The 20,866-nt window shown below is 40.2% G+C and overlaps 1 protein-coding gene across 2 annotated transcripts in view; it reads left to right on the plus strand.

Moving 5' to 3' along the window:
- LAMA2 (laminin subunit alpha 2) overlaps positions 1 to 20,866 on the plus strand; it is a 492,564-nt gene that overhangs the window by 359,819 nt on the left and 111,879 nt on the right. For both annotated transcript variants that reach the window (XM_038397415.2, XM_043510932.1), the window contains exons 29-32: positions 2,933 to 3,067; positions 4,134 to 4,258; positions 12,683 to 12,769; positions 14,133 to 14,326. In XM_038397415.2, the coding sequence (XP_038253343.1) occupies positions 2,933 to 3,067; positions 4,134 to 4,258; positions 12,683 to 12,769; positions 14,133 to 14,326 (541 nt within the window). The remainder of the gene's footprint in view (positions 1 to 2,932; positions 3,068 to 4,133; positions 4,259 to 12,682; positions 12,770 to 14,132; positions 14,327 to 20,866) is intronic.

The raw sequence follows: 20,866 nt of genomic DNA on the forward strand, positions 1-20,866 counted from the left end.
GGATTTTTCGCACTCCTGAATGACATAGTCATACCGATATAGGACTGTAGTGTAGACGTGGTCTCATAGTGTCACTGCTAAATAGTTTGTTTAGCATATGTAGTTAACGCATGTTTCAAGGGACCTTTCAAGGTGAAGTGGTTGGTTTAATTACACCCCCCACTAGTCATAGGCAGGAAAGGGAAGAAGTGGAAGAGGCTGGGGGGAGGGTTGTTACTGGGTATTGATTGTTGTAATAAGCCATAAATTCAGTCTATTCAGTCCATGATTCTTAGTGTCTAGCAAAGTTATGAGTTTAAGCTCCCAGGCTTGTCTTTTGAAAGTGTTGTTTGGGTTTCCTTTGAGGATGAGGACTGATATCCAAGCATGTTGGGGATCCCTTGCTTATGCATAAAAATATTGCCATCTCCAAATTCCAAGCAGCATAATGATACAGGATCTTTGGGTCAGGGATTTTTATTCCCTTCCCCCAGAGTTCAAACTGTGATGAGATGAGGGTTTGTGCACATCCCCTTTTCATGGGTGTGAGGGGAGCAATCAACAAAGTCTTCTGTCCACTGATGTTCCACAATCGTTCATCTGGTGTCTATTGGTCTTCTTTTGTTGGACAGGAAACTGCACCTCATGTGGTAAACTAGTATTTCATACTTAGTAATGCTTTTCCTCTGACTGGGTTAGGGGGTCTTTCAGCTTCATAGCAAACACTTTTATTGTTACAAGCAAACACTTAAATATTACCTTATAACACGGGATACAGATGTCATAAGTGAGATTAATTCATCCACCAACTCACAAGCATTTCATAAAGTCCAAACACCAAATATAGCTCTATAAGTCTAATACCTATTTTAATAACACTAACACACAGGTGAGCCAGACTGGTTTCCAGCCATGCATTTGTCAGTTTTCAGTGAGACTTAGAGGCCTTGGCATGAGCTGGCACCTGGGTTTGCTAGCATAACAGATACCTCATATGGGTTCTGTTGTGGGGTGACAGGTGATAACTAGGAACGGGCAGTCAGTGGGGTTTGTTTTCTGTACTGAAGCAGGTTCTTTTGAGATATTTGGATGACTTATTCTATGATGAGATCTACTTCTCTGGTAAAAAAGAAAAGGAGTACTTGTGGCACCTTAGAGACTAACAAATTTATTAGAGCATAAGCTTTCGTGAGCTACAGCTCACTTCAATCGGATGTAGCTCACGAAAGCTTATGCTCTAATAAATTTGTTAGTCTCTAAGGTGCCACAAGTACTCCTTTTCTTTTTGAGAATACAGACTAACACGGCTGCTACTCTGAAACCACTTCTCTGGTAGTGGTCCTTGTTTGATGAAGGCTGTTTTAAGTGTGTTTAGGTATGTATCCTGAACTTTCTCTTCAGAACATATTATGTGGTATCTCAGTGCCTGGCTGTAGATAACAGATTTCTTAGAGTGTCTAGTGTGGTTACTGGATCTGTGTACGTAGATGTGGTGATCTATGGGTTTCTTGCATATAGTGATCTGTACTATTCCATTGTTAAAGCTGATTGAGGTGTCCAGGAACTTGATACTGGTGTGGAGGTTTTCTAAAGAGAGTGTGATGGATGGGAGTTGAAGTTGTGGTGAAAATCTATGAGGGAGTTTGGGTTATCTGTCCAGAGGATGAAAATATCATTGATTGATGTGTGCTGCATTTGTCCAGAAATTCTTCCTCAAGGTGGCCCAAGGAGAGATTGATATACTGACAAGTGTACCTGGAACCCATGGTTGTTCCCATGGTTTGGACAAAGTGTTGTTGTTAAATGTAAAGTTGTTTTGGGTGAGGATGAAATGGATGAGTTTGGCAATGTGTTTGGAATGGATTTCTGAGCTTTTTCCATTATTGTAGATATTTGAGGCAGGCAGCAATGCCCATCATGGTGAGGGATGTTGGTGTTCAGGAAGATGACATCCATGGTGGCAAGGATGGTGTTCTGAGGGAAGTTGTTAATGTTGCAGAATTTCTGGAGGAAGTTGGTTGTGTCCTGGAGGAAACTAGCCCTTTTGGTGGTGAGTGGTTTGAGGATTGTTTCTGTGAGACCAAGTATTCCTTCAATAACAGTGCTGTTGCATGATATAAGGGTCTGCATCGGTTCCCTTGTTTATCTTGAGAGGCATGTAGAAGATCCCTGGGGTGGGTTTGTGAGGGTTGAGGTTGTAGAGTTTCTCTTATTTAGGTACACTTTCTCCTTTTGGGATGACTCTCCAAAACAATCCTGCTTTGGTTAGGTTTTTTTGTACTGTCATAGCTGTATGCTTTTGGAGATCCACATTGATCTACTTGCATAATAAGTTTGAAATGAAGATGAAAGGTTTGATTTTGCATATGTCAGCTTTGCTAACCATCTTTGGTGGGTTCTCAGAATTTTATTACCAAGTGGAAAAAAACAGATCAAGAATAAATTTTATTAGAGCTTTTATTATTTGTAATTCTTTACTTTTACAGTATTTAAATTATACAGATACAAATAATACATGAAGAATGTTTTTGCTGAGTATCATTGGACATTTGCTTGTTATCCATCAAGCAGATATTAGCTTGTTAAATCTGAAAAACCCACCAAGGACAAGGGAAACATAATCCTCCTCCTTGCTCCCTGTAGCCCACGCAACAATTTTATTTTGAAAATAAATGAAGGGAAGGATGCTTGATGCACAGTGAGAAAGACTGGGTATTTTGCATGTGAATGAAAGGTCTCTGTAGTTGTACTATGAAAAGGCTGGTGCCAGGGCAGTGTTCCAGGGATTTTGCAATGTTTCCAATTTTTGTTGGTTCTGCTATTTGTAAAGTACTGTATATTATTTTTAACATAGCTGGGGGCCTGGCAACTTGTAAAAGCTGCTGGTGGAAGATGAGCTTGCCGTACTCGCAGTATCCATCTATTATGTGATGATCTGTTTTCCTTCTTGTAGGCATGTTCTCCAGGATTTTATAGACTGCCTTCTAGATCATCTGGCAGGAGACCTGGCCCAACCCTAGGCACCTGTGCCGCATGTCAGTGCCATGGACATAGTAATATGTGTGACCCTGAAACCTCTATTTGTCAGGTATAAATCATAGGCTGTTCCTAATGTAGTGCACTATGTTCTTCTAAAATTAATCTGCTGTGTGCCAAAATTGAAAATCTGGAAGTCATATTTTAATCTCTTGCTTTAAAGATGGGACACTGTCAAGGTTGCCAGACCAAAAAAATGAACCTACCTTCAGAATTTTCCCAGAATTTTCTTGAGTTAGGGATTCCAGTCACGTAGCGTATTTTTTCTCCTCCAAATTCCTGCAGCTTGAATCAAGAAACCTGTTGAAGAAGGGTGCTCCTCTTTAGCCTGGAGATACAAGAGAACCTGGGGAATGGAGATAAAAGGGGCTGGGTCGGAAGTGCCTAGGGAAATAGCAGCAATGGTCTGGAGTAAGAAGTATGTGTCTGCTGTTTATAGGGTTCCTGGGTTGGAATCCAGAGTAGGGGAGAGGCCCGGCTTTCCTTGCCAGCCACAGGCAAAGGGGCATAAACTGGGACAGGTCTTATTTGGGAGCCTGAACGGAAGAGGTTCATTTGAATTTTGTGACTGGGCCACAGGGCCAAACCACTGAAGACCCATCAAGGTCAGCCAGCAGCATGCAGGAGCACCAAGGGTGAGAAAAGGACTGTGATACTGCACTTCGCCACTTGGAAGCACTCCGGAGGTGATTGCCTCATTACACCTGTAAGCCCAATACGCAACTTACTGTTTGTTTCACACTAATCAATGTGCTATTCTGATAGACAATAACATCCCCTGCACATGTGGTGACGCATTAAGATGGAGTGTTAATTGTTTCTCCTACTTTGACAGCTGGAGCAGAGAAAGAAAGGGAAAGATAGATGAACAGGATGAGAAACTGCAGAAATACATGTGGCTAGTTGCAGGCTTCCATTCCTCCTCCGCGTAAACCCATATGTAACACACAGCATGTCTTTTGGAGAGTCTCAAAGAAGGCAGCTCCAGTGAGAACTGCATCAGGGACAGTAGTGAAGAACTCATTCAGTGAAAAAGATCCCTTGTATCTAAGACTGTGTGACTCCCTTGGGCTAGGAACAAAATATGGTCTACTTTCTTTCTCCCTCCCTCCTCACAGAACTGCAGGCACAACACCGCTGGCGATCATTGTGAGAGGTGCGCAGTCGGATTCTATGGTAACGTCCCACGATCTCCAGAGGACTGTCATCCTTGTGCTTGTCCTCTAACCATTCCCAGCAACAAGTAAGCCTGTGGCATTAAGCTGCCTCTTCCAGCCAAAAATAACGTTGTCTTGGTCTCACTCAGTGTTCTCAGTCAGCTGTACACAGTATAAGTGCCCGCTAAAAAGTGTCTAATCCACTTTCGCTAATTGATCTTGCTGAAAGAGTCAGGGACTGCTTCCTTGCTAATTAATGATGAATAAATTAATAATGGGTGGAAAATGCAATGCTCCACAGATAATGAATGTGTGTTACAAAAGGTTTCTCATAAGTGAAGCTAGAGCAGAGCTCAAGTACAATGTAGCCACAAAGGAGCTGTAAATAGTCTTTTGCTCATATATTGTGTTGGTATAAATGTATTACAGTGCCTTTCTCTTTCTGCTGTGCAATTTATTGATTCCTTATTTAATGTTACATGGGTTTTAGGCAATTTGTGAAGGATAGAATTACAGTTACAGTTACAGTTACTGCAGTATCCACTTTATTGGTTGCCTTATGCTAATGAACCTTCTCACCTCCCTCTCTCCTTGTTTCCCACAAATGATACTTGAGATTTGTTTGTTATTGTGGTGGGAAGCCCTAGGTGCCATCAGGAGTCATTCTTTGTTGCCTCTTAAGAGGTTTATGGCACATGATCTTTCTTTTAAAAGGCCAAGGGCATACAGCTTTCTCCAAAGCCACATTCTGTGTTCTTTCTCACTGATTGACATTTAGGATGTGCTAATAAGTACTTTGGTCAGTACACTTCCCCTTTGAGATGTCATCTTCTGTCTTCATCATTTTATAATTTTGGGGGTGGTTTTGGTTTTTTTTTTTGTGGGAATGGCTCCTCTTTCCATCCTCAATACCCAAGATTTTAGTGATCTGTCATGTGAAGCAAATGGCATCAAGAATTCTTTCAGAATTCAAATATGCTGAGTCTAGATCAACCAAAAAGAAAAGGAATACTTGTGGCACCTAAGAGGCAAACAAATTTATTTGAACAAAAGTTTTCGTGAGCTACAGCTCACTTCGTCAGATGCATTTGGTGGAAAATACAGTGGGGAGATGTATATACACATACAGAGAACATGAAACAATGGGTTTTATCATACACACTGTAAGGAGAGTGATCACTTAAGATGAGTCATCACCAGCAGCGGGGGGGGGGGAGGAAAACCTTCCATAGTGACAAGCAAGGTAGGCCATTTCCAGCAGTTAACAAGAACATCTGAGGAACAGTGGGGGGTGGGGTGGGGGGAGAAATAGTTTTACTTTGTGTAATGACTCATCCATTCCCAGTCTCTATTCATGCCGAAGTTAATTGTATCCAGTTTGAAAATTAATTCCAATTCAGCAGTCTCTCGTTGGAGTCTGTTTTTGAAGCTTTTTTGTTGAAGGATAGCCACTCTTAGGTCTGTAATCGAGTGACCGGAGAGATTGAAGTGTTCACCGACTGGTTTTTGAATGTTATAATTCTTGACGTCTGATTTGTGTCCATTTATTCTTTTACGTAGAGACTGTCCAGTTTGACCAATGTAAATGGCAGAGAGGCATTGCTGGCACATGATGGCATATATCACATTGGTAGATGTGCAGGTGAACGAGCCTCTGATAGTGTGGCTGATGTGATTAGGCCCTATGATGGTGTCCCCTGAATAGAGATATGTGGACACAGTTGGCAACGGGCTTTGTTGCAAGGATAGGTTCCTGGGTTAGTGGTTCTGTTGTGTGGTATGTGGTTGCTGGTGAGTATTTGCTTCAGGTTGGGGGGCTGTCTGTAAACAAGGACTGGCCTCTCTCCCAAGATCTGTGAGAGTGATGGGTCGTCCTTCAGGAAAGGTTGTAGATCCTTGAGGATGCATTGGAGAGGTTTTAGTTGGGGGCTGAAGGTGATGGCTAGTGGCGTTCTGTTATTTTCTTTGTTGGGCCTGTCCTGTAATAGGTGACTTCTGGGTACCCTTCTGGCTCTGTCAATCTGTTTCTTCACTTCAGCAGGTGGGTATTGTAGTTGTAAGAATGCATGATAGAGATCTTGTAGGTGTTTGTCTCTATCTGAGGGGTTGGAGCAAATGCGGTTATATCGTAGAGCTTGGCTGTAGACAATGGATCGTGTGGTATGATCTGGATGAAAGCTAGAGGCATGTAGGTAGGAATAGCGGTCAGTAGGTTTCCGATATAGGGTGGTGTTTATGTGACCATCGCTTATTAGCACCGTAGTGTCCAGGAAGTGGATCTCCTGTGTGTGGACTGGTCCAGGCTGAGGTTGATGGTGGGATGGAAATTGTTGAAATCCTGGTGGAATTCCTCAAGGGCTTCTTTTCCATGGGTCCAGATGATGAAGATGTCATCAATGTAGCGCAAGTAGAGTAGGGGCATTAGGGGATGAGAGCTGAGGAAGCGTTGTTCTAACGCCATAAAAATGTTGGCATACTGTGGGGCCATGCGGGTACCCATCGCAGTGCCGCTGATTTGAAGGTATACATTGTCCCCAAATGTGAAATAGTTATGGGTGAGGACAAAGTCACAAAGTTCAGCCACCACGTTAGCCGTGACATTATTGGGGATACTGTTCCTGACGGCTTGTAGTCCATCTTTGTGTGGAATGTTGGTGTAGAGGGCTTCTACATCCATAGTGGCTAGGATGGTGTTTTTAGGAAGATCACCAATGGATTGTAGTTTCCTCAGGAAGTCAGTGGTGCCTCGAAGATAGCTGGGAGTGCTGGTAATGTAGGGCCTGAGGAGGGAGTCTACATAGCCAGACAATCCTGCTGTGAGGGTGCCAATGCCTGAGATGATGGGGCGTCCAGGATTTCCAGCTTTATGGATCTTGGGTAGCAGATAGAATACCCCAGGTTGGGGTTCTAGGGGTGTGTCTGTGCGGATTTGTTCTTGTGCTTTTTCAGGGAGTTTCTTGAGCAAATGCTGTAGTTTCTTTTGGTAACTCTCAGTGGGATCAGAGGGTAATGGCTTGTAGAAAGTGGTGTTGGAGAGCTGCCTAGTAGCCTCTTGTTCATACTCCGACCTATTCATGATGACGACAGCACCTCCTTTGTCAGCCTTTTTGATTATGATGTCAGAGTTGTTTCTGAGGCTGTGGATGGCATTGTGTTCTGCACGGCTGAGGTTATGGGGCAAGTGATGCTGCTTTTCCACAATTTCAGCCCATGCACGTCGGCGAAAGCACTCTATGTAGAAGTCCAGTCTGCTGTTTCGACCTTCAGGAGTCGTCCACTCAGAATCCTTCTTTTAGTAGTGTTGGTAGGAAGGTCTCTGTGGGTTAATATGTTGGTCAGAGGTGTGTTGGAAATATTCCTTGAGTCAGAGACGTCGAAAATAGGATTCTAGGTCACCACAGAACTTTATCATGTTCGTGGGGGTGGAGGTGCAAAGGAGAGGCCCCGAGATAGGACAGATTCTTCTGCTCGGTTAAGAGTATAGTTGGATAGATTAACAATATTGCTGGGTGGGTTATGGGAACCACTGTTGTGGCCCCAGGATGATTCAAGGTTCCCTTTTCCTCAGGAAATTGCTGTGCAACCTCCATAGCTCTTCCAAGTCTGATCAGCCTAGCTAATGAAAGACTTGAATACGACTTGAATCCAGGTTTCTTCTGTAGCAGTGCAGCGTTTTAACCTCTGGGACATGGTCCACCTGCCTTATTTATAACAGAAAATGTTTTCTTGTATTGATTAGTTCAAGCTTAGATTTGATAACTGCCAGCCTGATTATATTTGTTCCACTTTCTCATTACAAGCTCTTTGAGATAAAATTAGAGGGGAAAAAAATCAGATTCAAACGGGACAGTCTCTACGTAAAAGAATGAATGGACACAAATCAGACGTCAAGAATTACAACATTCAAAAACCAGTTGGAGAACACTTCAATCTCTCTGGTCACTCGATCACAGACCCAAGAGTGGCTATCCTTCAACAAAAAAGCTTCAAAAACAGACTCCAACGAGAGACTGCTGAATTGGAATTAATTTGCAAACTGGATACAATTAACTTAGGCTTGAATAGAGACTGGGAATGGATGAGTCATTACACAAAGTAAAACTATTTCCCCATGGTATTTCTCCCCCCCACCCCACCCCCCACTGTTCCTCTGATATTCTTGTTAACTGCTGGAATTAGCCTACCTTGCTTGTCACCATGAAAGGTTTTCCTCCTTTCCCCCCCCGCTGCTGGGGATGGCTTATCTTAAGTGATCACTCTCCTTACAGTGTGTATGATAAACCCATTGTTTCATGTTCTCTGTGTGTGTATATAAATCTCTCCTCTGTTTTTCCACCAAATGCATCCGATGAAGTGAGCTGTAGCTCACGAAAGCTTATGCTCTAATAAATTTGTTAGTCTCTAAGGTGCCACAAGTACTCCTTTTCTTTTTGCGAACCACTCTATTGTAGCTCCGTATTAATAAAGCTACAGACACGTAGATGAAATACACACGAGCTGGTAATTGGATGACACAGATTGACACAATAGCATTTTTTGAAGAAATAGAATTCAGTTATTTTTATTTTTTAAGTTTTCAAGAGCACAACTAAGTTTAAGGTTTTAAGTTTTTAAAGATGTTCTTGTTTTTCTGCACAATCAGCTTTCAGCTTCAAATATGATGAGCTGAAAAACTGGAGGGAGTAAGTTGCGTATGGATGTGTGGGTCTATTTTTACACAGTTGAAAATGTGTTGGATAATGAGTTTGTGAGTAGTAGATCAATTTGTGTACATTTTATGTAAAGGTGTAATTTTTATTACTTATTCAAGCACTACTGATTTAATGCATTATAAGGATTCTGACTGCACTATACCAAAGTGGGGAGTTCTGGGCCACCAGCACCTCAGTGCTTTTTCAGCATTAATCTGCTTTGGCACTCCCTGCACAAATAGTTGGATACATTTTTTAGCACAAGCACCATTTTGATGCTTAGCTGTGTCTCCCTCTTCCCCTCCTATTTTTTTTTTAAACTGTGAGTACAGGATCCTGACTTACTAATATTCCAATAGCACGCTACTGTATACATCTTTCGTAGGTGCACACTACAGTCACCAATTTACCATATGCATATGGTATCGTGAACAGAACTCATTATATTCTGTGACTAAAATACACACATTCACTGCTTGAGCTAAAAGAAATTATTCTTTCAATAGGGTAGTATTAGGGCAAGAGTGTGAGATCGTCACAAACGATCTTGCCAAAGTCTTTAATGACCTCTTCCTAGTCAAAGCTCAGAGCCAGTATTCCATCCCCATGCTCCTTGGCCTGTTAGCCATCTTTGACATCATCAGCCATGCTCGTCTTGAAATCATATCCTCCCTTGGCTTCTGTTACTTTATCCTGTCCTGTTTTTTGTCCTCCCTCTCTGATCACTCCTTCAGAGTGTCTTCAAGAGGTTCTGGCTCATCCTGCCCATCAACATTCTGTTGTGGTTCCATATGGCTCTGTCCTTAGTCCCCTTCTCTTCTCCCTCTACACCATACCTCTGGGTAATCTCATCCACAAACAACAAATCAGCTGTCACCTCTCTGCTGATGACTCACTGATCTACCTCTCTATTTCAGACCTGTCTCCTTCTGTCTAAAATGAAATCTCAGCCTCTCTCTAACATCTTCTTGTGGATGTCTAGCTGTCAGCTCAAACTCAATATGGCTAAAACAGAGCTCATAATCTACCCCTCACCCAAGGCCTTCTCCCAGCACCACCATTCTGCCTATTAGGCCCATAACTTTGGCATCAATTACCTATGAAGACAAGCCCTAAGATAATGGTCTTTCCTATACACTCACACAACTAAAACTCCGGTTCATCTCATGTCTTGATTAGTGCAACATCCTTTTCCCTGTCCTTGACAAACACAGTTTTGTCCTGCTCATATCTATTCAAAATGCTCCTGCAAAGATAGTTTTCCTAGCCATTCACTTTGACCATGTCAACCATCCCTTTGCATCCCTCCACTGGCTCCTTTTCTCTGTCACACTAAACATAAACTACTCATCTTCACTCTTAAGACCCTACTTTGCCTATCCACATGCTACCTATCATCTCTCACCCATTATCAAGATGGCAACTCCCGCCTCCAAATCAGCTTATGACATCAGCCCCCATCACCTGTTAGTTAAATTTTCAAACAAGCACTTTTGTGCTTTCTCCCTTGCTACCATTCATGCTTGGGAGGCACTCCCTGTAAACAGTCTCAAAGTACCACCTTATCCACCTTCAAAATCCTCCCTCAAACATTCCTTTGCCATGATGCCTACAAAAAACTTGACAATGGTTAGGCTGCTGGCTACTCCGGGGGGAATTCTGCATCACTGCACATGTGCAGAATTCATGTTCCCCACAGATTTCTTTGCCTCCCCACAGAAGAATGACTTCTGATGGGGAAGCTGCAAGAGTGGTCACCACCCCTCCTCAGCAGCACAGGCAGGTTGGTTCAGGTGCTTGGAGCAGCTGGTAGAGACATAAATCACCACTGGGAGTGGGGCTGGGCAGTCATACGTATGAGAGAGAGAGACATTCTGACCCTCTTATTCGCTACTGCGGCATGCTCGGCATGGAGGGGCAGGTCTTTGGAGAGACTGCTGAATTGGAATTAATTTGCAAACTGGATACAATTAACTTAGTCTTGAATAGAGACTGGGAATGGATGAGTCATTACACAAAGTAAAACTATTTCTCCATGTTATTTCTCCCCCCCACCCCCACTGTTCCTCAGATGTTCTTGTTAACTGCTGGAAATAGGCTACCTTGCTTGTCACCATGAAAGGTTTTCCTCCTTCCCCCCGCCCCCCCGCTAGTGGTGATGGCTCATTTTAAGTGATAACTCTCCTTACAATGTGGATGATAAAACCCATTGTTTCATGTTCTCTGTGTGTTTATAAATCTCCCCACTGTATTTTCCACCAAATGTATCCAATGAAGTGAGCTGTAGCTCACGAAAGCTTATGCTCAAATAAATTTGTTAGTCTCTAAGATGCCAAAAGTACTCCTTTTCTTTTTGCGAATACAGACTAACACGGCTGTTACTCTGAAATCTGAGGAGGTAAGCATTAGGCAGGCTCCGTCCCCTTAGGCAGAGCAGAATGTAGCAGCCTGCCTGCTTAGTCACTTGTTCCCATTGTTCTTAGTGAATTCCCCCAGAATGTAAAACACGTGTAAAAGTTTTAAGGCTCCTTCACATTGCCAGAATGATATAAAGGACAATATGGTTTTATAAATGCTTATGGTGCTTTCGTGATTAGAGCTGGTCTAAAGTTTTGGACTGAAAAAATATGCTCCATGAACTGTTTCCTACTGACCTTTCTGGTGATGGTCAGTAACCAATATAAATTATGAGGTTGATTCCTCAGCCCTCACTTGCTCTTTAGTTGCCTTTGATGTAACACTGATCATATGGCTGCATTTGTTGGTTGACTAATAACTAGAAATTAAGGATCAAATCTAGCTATATTACTATTTGGGGATTTGGGGCTTGGGGATTTTCTCCAGTGCTCCTCGTTCCCATTCTCCATCCATTGCACTGTAGTTTAAATAAATTACCTAAGTAATTGAAACCAGTGTGATTATATTACATTATTTTGACAAATAAAATATGCAGAATTTTGTGGAATTCGAAAATATTGCGTGCAGAATTTTTATTTTTTTGGCACGGAATTTTTAATTTTTTGGCACAGAATTCTCCCTGGAGTAGCACGTATGCTGAGAGCACTGCCTGTCATGCTAACCAATACTTTCTCATTGTTTCCTTGAATTCCCCTGTCAGTCTTCATCCATCTATTGTCCTCCTGTGTTATGCTTAGACCAGTGGCGGGTAACCTGTGGCCCATGAGGGCAATCCACTGGCGGGCTGCAAGACAGTTTGTTTACATTGACCATCCACAGGCATGGCCGCTTGTAGCTCCCAGTGGCCATGGTTCACCAGGAGATGGAGCCTCTTTTTGTTCTGTTTGTACAGCACCTAGCATAGCGGTGTCCTGGTCCACAACTAGAAATCCTAGGCATTATGGTCATAATAATAATAATAATAATAATTAATAATAATAATAATCAGAAGAAGAAGTAACACTTCAGCAGGTCTGATTCTATCCATCAGAGGGCAGAGGCACCCATACACACCGGCAGATGCTACATTATAAAACAAGGACCAGAGGACATGGAAATCAGCAAAGTATGGTTGAGGTGGGAAAATTTACTGTTGCTGGAAAAATAACAGAATTTTTCCCTTCGCTGCTCACCCTTTGACACCATTCACATCACAGCTAGGGACTTATAGAAGAATTGTTATCACTGATGAGTATCCCTCCACTAGATGTACATAGTAGGTACATAGCGGGTAAGAAAATCCTGATATTAACATTGAAGAGGAGACTCTATTACTGGCCCTGTACAGCTGCTTAGCATGAGATGGCATATAAATGGAGTACAGTAGAAATGGCTTTTTATTCTTTGTTTCCCCCGGTTTAGCTTTAGCCCTTCTTGTGTTGCGGAAGGTCTCAGTGATTACCGGTGTACCGCTTGCCCACCTGGATATGAAGGCCAGTACTGTGAAAGGTATGATAATTGTGTGGGCTGAGATGGAGAGAAAGAATTAGAAAGGGGACAATGTAGAAAGAGGCATAATGCCTTTCAATGGATGTCAGTAAATAATTCACAAAAAGAAAAGGAGTACTTGTGGCACCTTAGAGACTAACAAATTTATTAGAGCATAAGCTTTCGTGAGCTACAGCTCACTTCATCGGATGCATTTGGTGGAAAAAACAGAGGAGAGATTTATATACACACACACAGAGAACATGAAACAATGGGTTTATCATACACACTGTAAGGAGAGTGATCACTTAAGATAAGCCATCACCTCTCCTTACAGTGTGTATGATAAACCCATTGTTTCATGTTCTCTGTGTGTGTGTATATAAATCTCTCCTCTGTTTTTTCCACCAAATGCATCCGATGAAGTGAGCTGTAGCTCACGAAAGCTTATGCTCTAATAAATTTGTTAGTCTCTAAGGTGCCACAAGTACTCCTTTTCTTTTTGCGAATACAGACTAACACGGCTGCTACTCTGAAACCAGTAAATAATTCAGTATCTTCTAAATATGCTTCTTTTGATAAGTTATTTCCTCTTCTGTATATGGTTTAAAATCTGGATTTATCAGGTAGTTTATCAATTTCTATTGTAAATTGACAGTGGATAAACTCATTATTGTTAATGCCAAAATTCTATTGGCTTAGTCTTTTTTTACTCTATGTTATTTTTTCATTGTACTCCAAGAGCTAAAGAAAATTATATATTTATCTAAAATTATGTGTTGTACATATAAATTGTCCTGATGTCATCCTAAAATTCCCTTTTTAGCTATTAGTGAAGCCTTCTTGACCTTGACCACAAGGAAGAAATTTACAGTTAGATTTATTAATAATCAAAGAGATTGCAGTTGTTCCACCCATAACAAAAAATAGCTGCATAACACAGTATGAATAAGCTGATCACAGTTATCAGGAGATTTAGTACAAATTTCTCTTTTAAACACAATAGCCAGAGAGTCTCTTGATAAAAGATAAATCATGGGGGAGATTTCAAGTCAGTCTGTTGTAGAATTTTACTTCTGACGGGTTTCAGTGTCTGCAAAGCTTTTAGGGAGCATTAGGCCTTGGCATCATTTTGCCCAACCCTGCTGTCCTGACTGAAACCCACATATTGATTACAGGATTGTGCCTATAATCAGTTGGTCAGGTGGTATGTATATTTCTCCCTTACATAAATATATATTTGTTCATAAAGTGCCCCAAAAAACCCCAAGGCTAGTGCTTTGGGGTGCTCAACTTGGTATAGTCTTGCCAACTGCAGACAAGATAAAGATAATACACTGAATTCTTAAGAGGATAAATCTGTGTTGATATTTATAATGTCTAGATGTTCCCCTGGCTACACCGGTGACCCAAGAATTCCAGGAAGGTCCTGCCAAGAATGTGAGTGTGATCCATACGGTTCACTGCCTGTCTTCTGTGACCCTGTCACCGGACAGTGCACTTGCAAGCCTGGATCCACAGGGTGGACTTGTGCAGGCTGCAAGCACCAGCATGTGCGTGATGGCATGGAGTGCATTTGTACGTATACTAACATTACCTTTCGGGGGGTTATGGTGGTTTGTGTCGCATCTCAGGAACTGAATCTTGCTATGGTGCCAGTCAATTATGTAGCTGTTTTGTTTTATTTTTTTGAAAATATCTACCAGACTGCTCATTTCTCTAGCATTCTGGCCTCCCATTTTCACAAGCCTCAAGCTGCTGGGAAAATCTTCAGTACAGTTTAATACCATCATTGAAAATCCACAACAAAGCTCTGAAGGACTTCTTTTAGTCAGTTTCGAAGTTTGCGGATTTGCCAAAGGTTGGGGATGCTGCTGTGACAGATTAAAGATCTGGGTTTATTGAATATTTTAGTATGTTCCTAAATGTTTAATCAGCAGCTCCACTGCTTTTTGCCATGAATCATACATAGACTCTGAAAAGTATTCATCAAGGCTTATTGAAAGCCTTGGACATGCTGGTTCACAACCTCCTATTGAAATTGAGAAGGTAGAAGCAGTCAGGGTACAATCTATTCAGAAACAAAGAATGTCTTTTGTTTAAAGGATAAAATTAATAGCCAATCTAGCCTAAAACACTGTTGAGTGTTTTACAAAACTCATACTTTTTGCCCTTGCCTTCAGTTTTTGTGTGTTCAGATTGTCTTCTCTTTTATTATTTTTTGGAATTTGGTTTCCATGAAATTGGATATTATGTTTGTTCTGAGCCCAGAATTTCATTTTTCTATGATAATGCCTTATGTATTCTCAAAAGCTCATAAAAATCAGATTGCAGAACATATTCTTGGACACTTAGTCAATCATGAACTGAAATAAGGCATTTTCTTAAAAAAAAAAAGAAAATGAATAGGAACTAATTTAATTGTAATTTTTCCCCCCTCCAGGCATTCACATCATTGTTCTATTTAAAACAGAATACAGATAAGGATCCAATAAGCCCCCAGTATATAAGATTTTTATTCTATGCATACTTGAATATATTGGCAGGGCACAATGAACTGATTTTAATGTTTTATCTGAATTTTATCTTGTTGTTGAATTTTAATTGAAGCTTTTTCATTTTGTGATTTTCTTTCGATGTGAGGCGCATATAACACCAAAGCAGATAGGCACCATAAAACTAAAAATTTTATTTTCGCGTTGGGTAAAATCCTGGAGTACTCATTTCATGTTTACTCAGCCTAAATTTCCAGAGACTTTGGTAAGGACTCAGGTACCGTTACTTTTAAACCAGCTAATAGGTAATCAGGACAAATTGTAACTGTGCAACACAAACAATGCAAAGCAGCCTAAAAATAGCCATTAAACCCAAAAATTGACATGGAATAACATTAACAGCTCATATCCATCAAGAGCTAAATATGTCTTTCGACGTTGGAGAGGATGAATAATGGAGTCCTGTTTAAAGAATGCTAGGCATAATGGTCCTGATGCTGTAAGGTGCAGAACATTGCAGTCATTTGGGCTTTCAGCATCTCTCAGGAAGTGCTCAGAATCTGGCAGGGTGAGGTTTACAAGTGTTCAAATGCACAAAGGAGCCAACATTGCCTTGTCAGTGAACAGAGAGCTAGGTGGGAAACTTCTGTAAGTGCTGAAAAAGGACGCTACACTCTCTGAATAAGTATGTTAATATCTTCATAGGTATGTTAAAGAGAATGATAGAGAGACCTCTAATATACCCCAATGTTATAGGGCTTGGTTCTCTGTTGTCCTGCATGTTGTCTTTTTATTTATATCGGTGCAACGTGAGAGTAAAGTGCATGTAAAATGCTACCAGATCAGAATGGCAGTATTTTACACCCTCTCTGCAGTGTTGTAAATGATGACACAAGGTGCAGGGCAATGGACCATCAAGCCATGCTGTATATAGCTACCTACCTATAAAACATTGATTGCATTTTTCAGTGTGGCACCTAAAGTAAGCCATCTAAAGCCATAGGTAGGTACCTAAATGGAAGAGGCCTGATTTTCAGATGTGCTGAGCACCCAAAACTCCCAGTGAAATCAATGATAATTTGTAAAATACAATACACAGTATGAGTGCAATATTAAGGAAAAATAAGTCTAGGGTTATTGTATTACTTATTAGTAATATAGCCAAAATTGTCAGTGTAGCCTCAACTCAGCTTGTATTTTTGTGTGTATGCAAATAACTTGTATATATACAAAACAACATTAGTACTGAGTTTGCATGTACAAATGGGTTTTAGCATTTGAACACACAAGTGAAAGTGCTCAAAATTGCATGTGGAAGTGCCAAGTTGCAAATGCACAAATAGAGGTATTTTCTCTAATATGTTTTAATATGTGGCCCATATTATTCCTAGCTGTGCACCAGAGGAGACTAGTATTGAATAATATAAATCAGATATCACTCTATTTCCTATTTCCACAGGTCTGCCTGCTCCAGTGGCAGGTTGGGGACTCCGCTACTATAGTGGAAACCCCAGGTAGCCTAGAGCCAATATAGGCAACTCTATGCTTCTCCCTCCTAGCCCATCAAGGGCATTCTAGGGGCATAACAGACACAAGGAGTGTTGGTGATACACTGTTGCACTCCACTGATCACCAGCTGTGAAAGGGCCCACCAAGAGCGATTGCAGAGAGGCATCATTTAGAGAAACTCTGAGGCTTTGCCCACCTCCCCAAGCCCATAGCTGTGCCAAGTTTCATTCTGATGCAGCTGAGGAGTTGGCCCCTTTATGTTGTTATCATTCAGCTTGAGTGTATAAAACTTTTTTTTTCCAGAAAATGCAATAAAACCCTTATGCCTAAGCACTTTCAACTGTAATAAAACCATAATAATATTGATTAAGTGACTAATAGTGACTAAAATGGAGCAAATGAATGCCCCATAAGGAATATTACATACCTGCAATATTTCAAACAAATGATATATGAATATTCGCCTGGATATTTTTGTTCCTTTCAATAATTTCATTTTAAATATTGGTGCATTGGTGGTAATTGCAAGAATTGTGATGTAAAGTCCTAGATTATTAGATGGTTTTAAAATGGTCTAGCTTAATGCAAATATACATACACACACATAAGTAATGTAAATTTAAAGCATAGTCTTGTTAAACTATTAACATTTTGGTCTGTCATATTTAATATTTGTCCATTGATTTTGTCCATTTAATACCAAATGATTTCTACTAATTAATTTTTGGAAGTGTTCTTGAAATGGCAGTTATTTAAAAATAACAAATAAAAGATAAGGAATACAAATTTAAATCCTCTTAAAAATAAACTTTTAACCAATTTATTACAATGTAACATTATTTAAATGTGACATTTGTATTAAAGATCTTTTTTATACTAAACATCTTAATGGTGGGACAATTTAAAGTGACTAGGCAAAAAAAACCCACCACCAGAGAGGTGTGCATTTGCATTTAAATAATCATATTTTTGACTGAACGTAATTTTTTTTATTTACAATATAGCGTCATCTTGTCTAGCAACTACTTCATAACATCATTTTTGTTGCTTAGTAGGTGGCATTTTTGTCAGTGTTGTTTTGTAATAACTATATTTTAGAGAGCCACAGGCAGAATGGAAAAAGGGGGATTTTTTAAAAACATACAATTGCTGAACAAAGGGAAGAATTTGTTTACAGTCACATAATAACAGAAAGATAATTACATGTGGATAGCGTAGACATATGGAATAAACCTCCTTATTACACTCCCAGAACAGAACAATGTTAGATCTAGTCTGATGAGGAGCTAGAGCAGTGATGAGAAAAATTATAGCCAAAAATAATTTTTTTCTGAGAAGTTCAATACTCAAAATAGCCTAATATGCCTCTGAATTAATTCTAATCTATTTCTTTGTTTTTAAATAAGTAATTTTGGCACTTATATCATTGCCCCCAATTGATTGGTTCCAACTGAAGCCATCAGATTTTCAAAAATTCCAGGGAGTGAAGAGTTTGTATGCCCAGTGTCATGCTGAGGAGGCCTCCACACTGATTAATATACATGATCCTTGAAATTTGTGCTCTTACGTAGTCCAGTTCTAGTGTCTTATTTTCTCTTTTTGTTCAAGCAAACAGTAGCCTTCATAACCAATAAGAAAATTAGCAACATTATTTTTAATGATGCTGGGAACAAATTGTTTAATTTCAAATACAAAAAATTTCCCCCCGATTTTCTCGAATTACTCACAGATATTAGTTTTAATTTGTAATAATTTACTCTGCTTAGGGACCCCTATGATGTTAAATAATAGAAATATCTATGCAGTTTTCACCACTGTAAATGTCACCATTGACCGACAACTACCACAGCCTGGTGTCAGAGATACAGGCAACACAATATCCTACTTATATTAGAAATTAGTTGTGGTATCTCAGGTATTGGGGTGTAAATGTTGACCTTTTGATAGTGACAACTGTATTTCAGAAATATGTGCTTCTCTGTCAGAGTTAAAAAGGGATGGCCACAATCCTTTATGCCCAAGAGTAACTCAATGCATAGGTATTGTCTTTTTGCAGCTCTCTGCCCCTTCACCTGGATTAGATAGTTTTGGGCATAAAAACTTAAAATTATGCACATGGCCACAATATGTAACTCAGACTTCCCAGTGTTCTCACGCTTGTCCTCCCTCCCTCTTTCTTCTTCAATATGGCTTGAGCCAAAGCCTACTGAAGTCAATGAAAATATTTCCATTTATTTAAATCGGATTTGGATCAAGTCTGTAGTCTGTTGCATCTCATCTTAAATTAGATCCTGATCCTGCAAAGACTTACACATGCTTAACTTTATGCTCTGTGAGTAGTTCTAGAGACTTCAACTGGTCTGCCCAGAGTTGATAAAATCATGAGCGAGTCATTGGAGAATTAGGGCCTTAGATTGTAAACTCACCTGGACAGGGACAAAGACTTTCTGTGTGTTTGCACAGTGGCTAGCACAATCCTGATTGGCCCCAATCCTGATACGAGCTTGTAGGCTTTGCTGTAATACCCATAATAAATAATAAAATAATAATTCACCGATTGAGCACTTTTCAGGGGATCAATTATATGTACAATTCAGACTCATCTGTAAAAGTTTAGTCACAATATTTTGAGATCTGCAGCAATATTTAAACAACAAATCCTTATCCTCAAATATATGCTGCCAACATGGTACTAATGTGCAAGCAAGGACTTAAATGAAAGGGTGAAAAATAAAAGGGAAAGGGAAAAATGTACGACAAATAGAGAAGCTGGGAAATATATATATTAAAAATACAAAATTTTGTTTATTTAATTTAACACTGTGAAAAGAGATGGACATTGTACTATGCCATGCAGCCAACAAACCTGCACTCTACTATTGGAGAGAGAAAATTTGAGTGAATGTCCTACCATCAGCCTAGCAGTTCCCAAAATATGTATCAGAACCCCAAATGGCATCATCAGCAGATAGGATTGCAATTCTGTGTGCGGAGATGCCTTTTTTCTCTACAAAATGGCAGACTCCATGTTGTGTGATTTCACATGTATGGTTCATGTGAAGTCATGCTGTGCAGAGGACACCATTTTGTAAAGCAAAATACCATCCTCCATGCTTTCTGGGGTAGCACAAAGCACTAAATCTGAAAATGGGGTTATGACGGCAAAAAGTTTGAGAACCACTGCACCAGCCTCTGCATGTTTAAATCTTGCTAGCTACTGAGTCTCAGCCATCTGCAACAAATGTGGGATTATGAACAGTGGAGAACAGAAGTGAACCTGAGCTGCACAATTTTGATCCAGATCTAGGTCTGAGTTTTCTCCAAAATTTGGAGACATAGAGATCACAGGTGAAATCCTGCCTCCAATGAGGTTAATGGCAGAACTCCAAATACATTAAATGAAACCAGGATTTCACTTCTTTTTCCCTAATGAAAAAGGGGCGGAAATGATACAAGATTGATTAGTTTAGTGAGTGTTCTGCACAATCAAGAAAGACAGTTGGGATTGATTCCAGGTTCACTCGACCACTTTTTTGACTGGCAGCCCCTGAGATTGCAGAAAGAGGAGTAGATAGTAGTCAACATTAAAAAGTCAATAATGATCATAGGTTACCATATAGTGATATCAGAGGTTCCATGGATTTCCCTTATACTTAAACTGGGAAATAACTCTGGGTAAGTTGATGTGTTAGCACTTTAATGGTGATGACAATATTTAAGACAAAATTCTGGGTTCAGTTACACAACACCAATTTCAGCCATAATATTTTGCTCTCTGTTGTCATGCAGAACTGACACTGACGTAAATGAGCTTTCTGCATGCTTAGGGAGAGTGGTATATTAGGATTCAGGTATTTGTAGTACTAAGAACAAAATTATGCTCCAAGACACTGATGGAAGGGAGGAATGGTTTGTCTTGCTCTGGAGCATTCACTTTTACAAAAAAGTATCAGCATTGATCACCTCAGGAATGACTCCATCTCTGCCCTACTCATCCAGAAAAAAACTTTAAAAGACACTATAGTGTTGTATAATAATGATTCAAAACACTAGAACTTATACTAGTTTTACTACAGTGTTTTGTATCATTATTAGGATATTCCATGTGAGTATT

This window comes from Dermochelys coriacea, chromosome 3 (genome assembly GCF_009764565.3).
Source record: "Dermochelys coriacea isolate rDerCor1 chromosome 3, rDerCor1.pri.v4, whole genome shotgun sequence".
Taxonomy (NCBI): Eukaryota; Metazoa; Chordata; order Testudines; family Dermochelyidae; genus Dermochelys; species Dermochelys coriacea.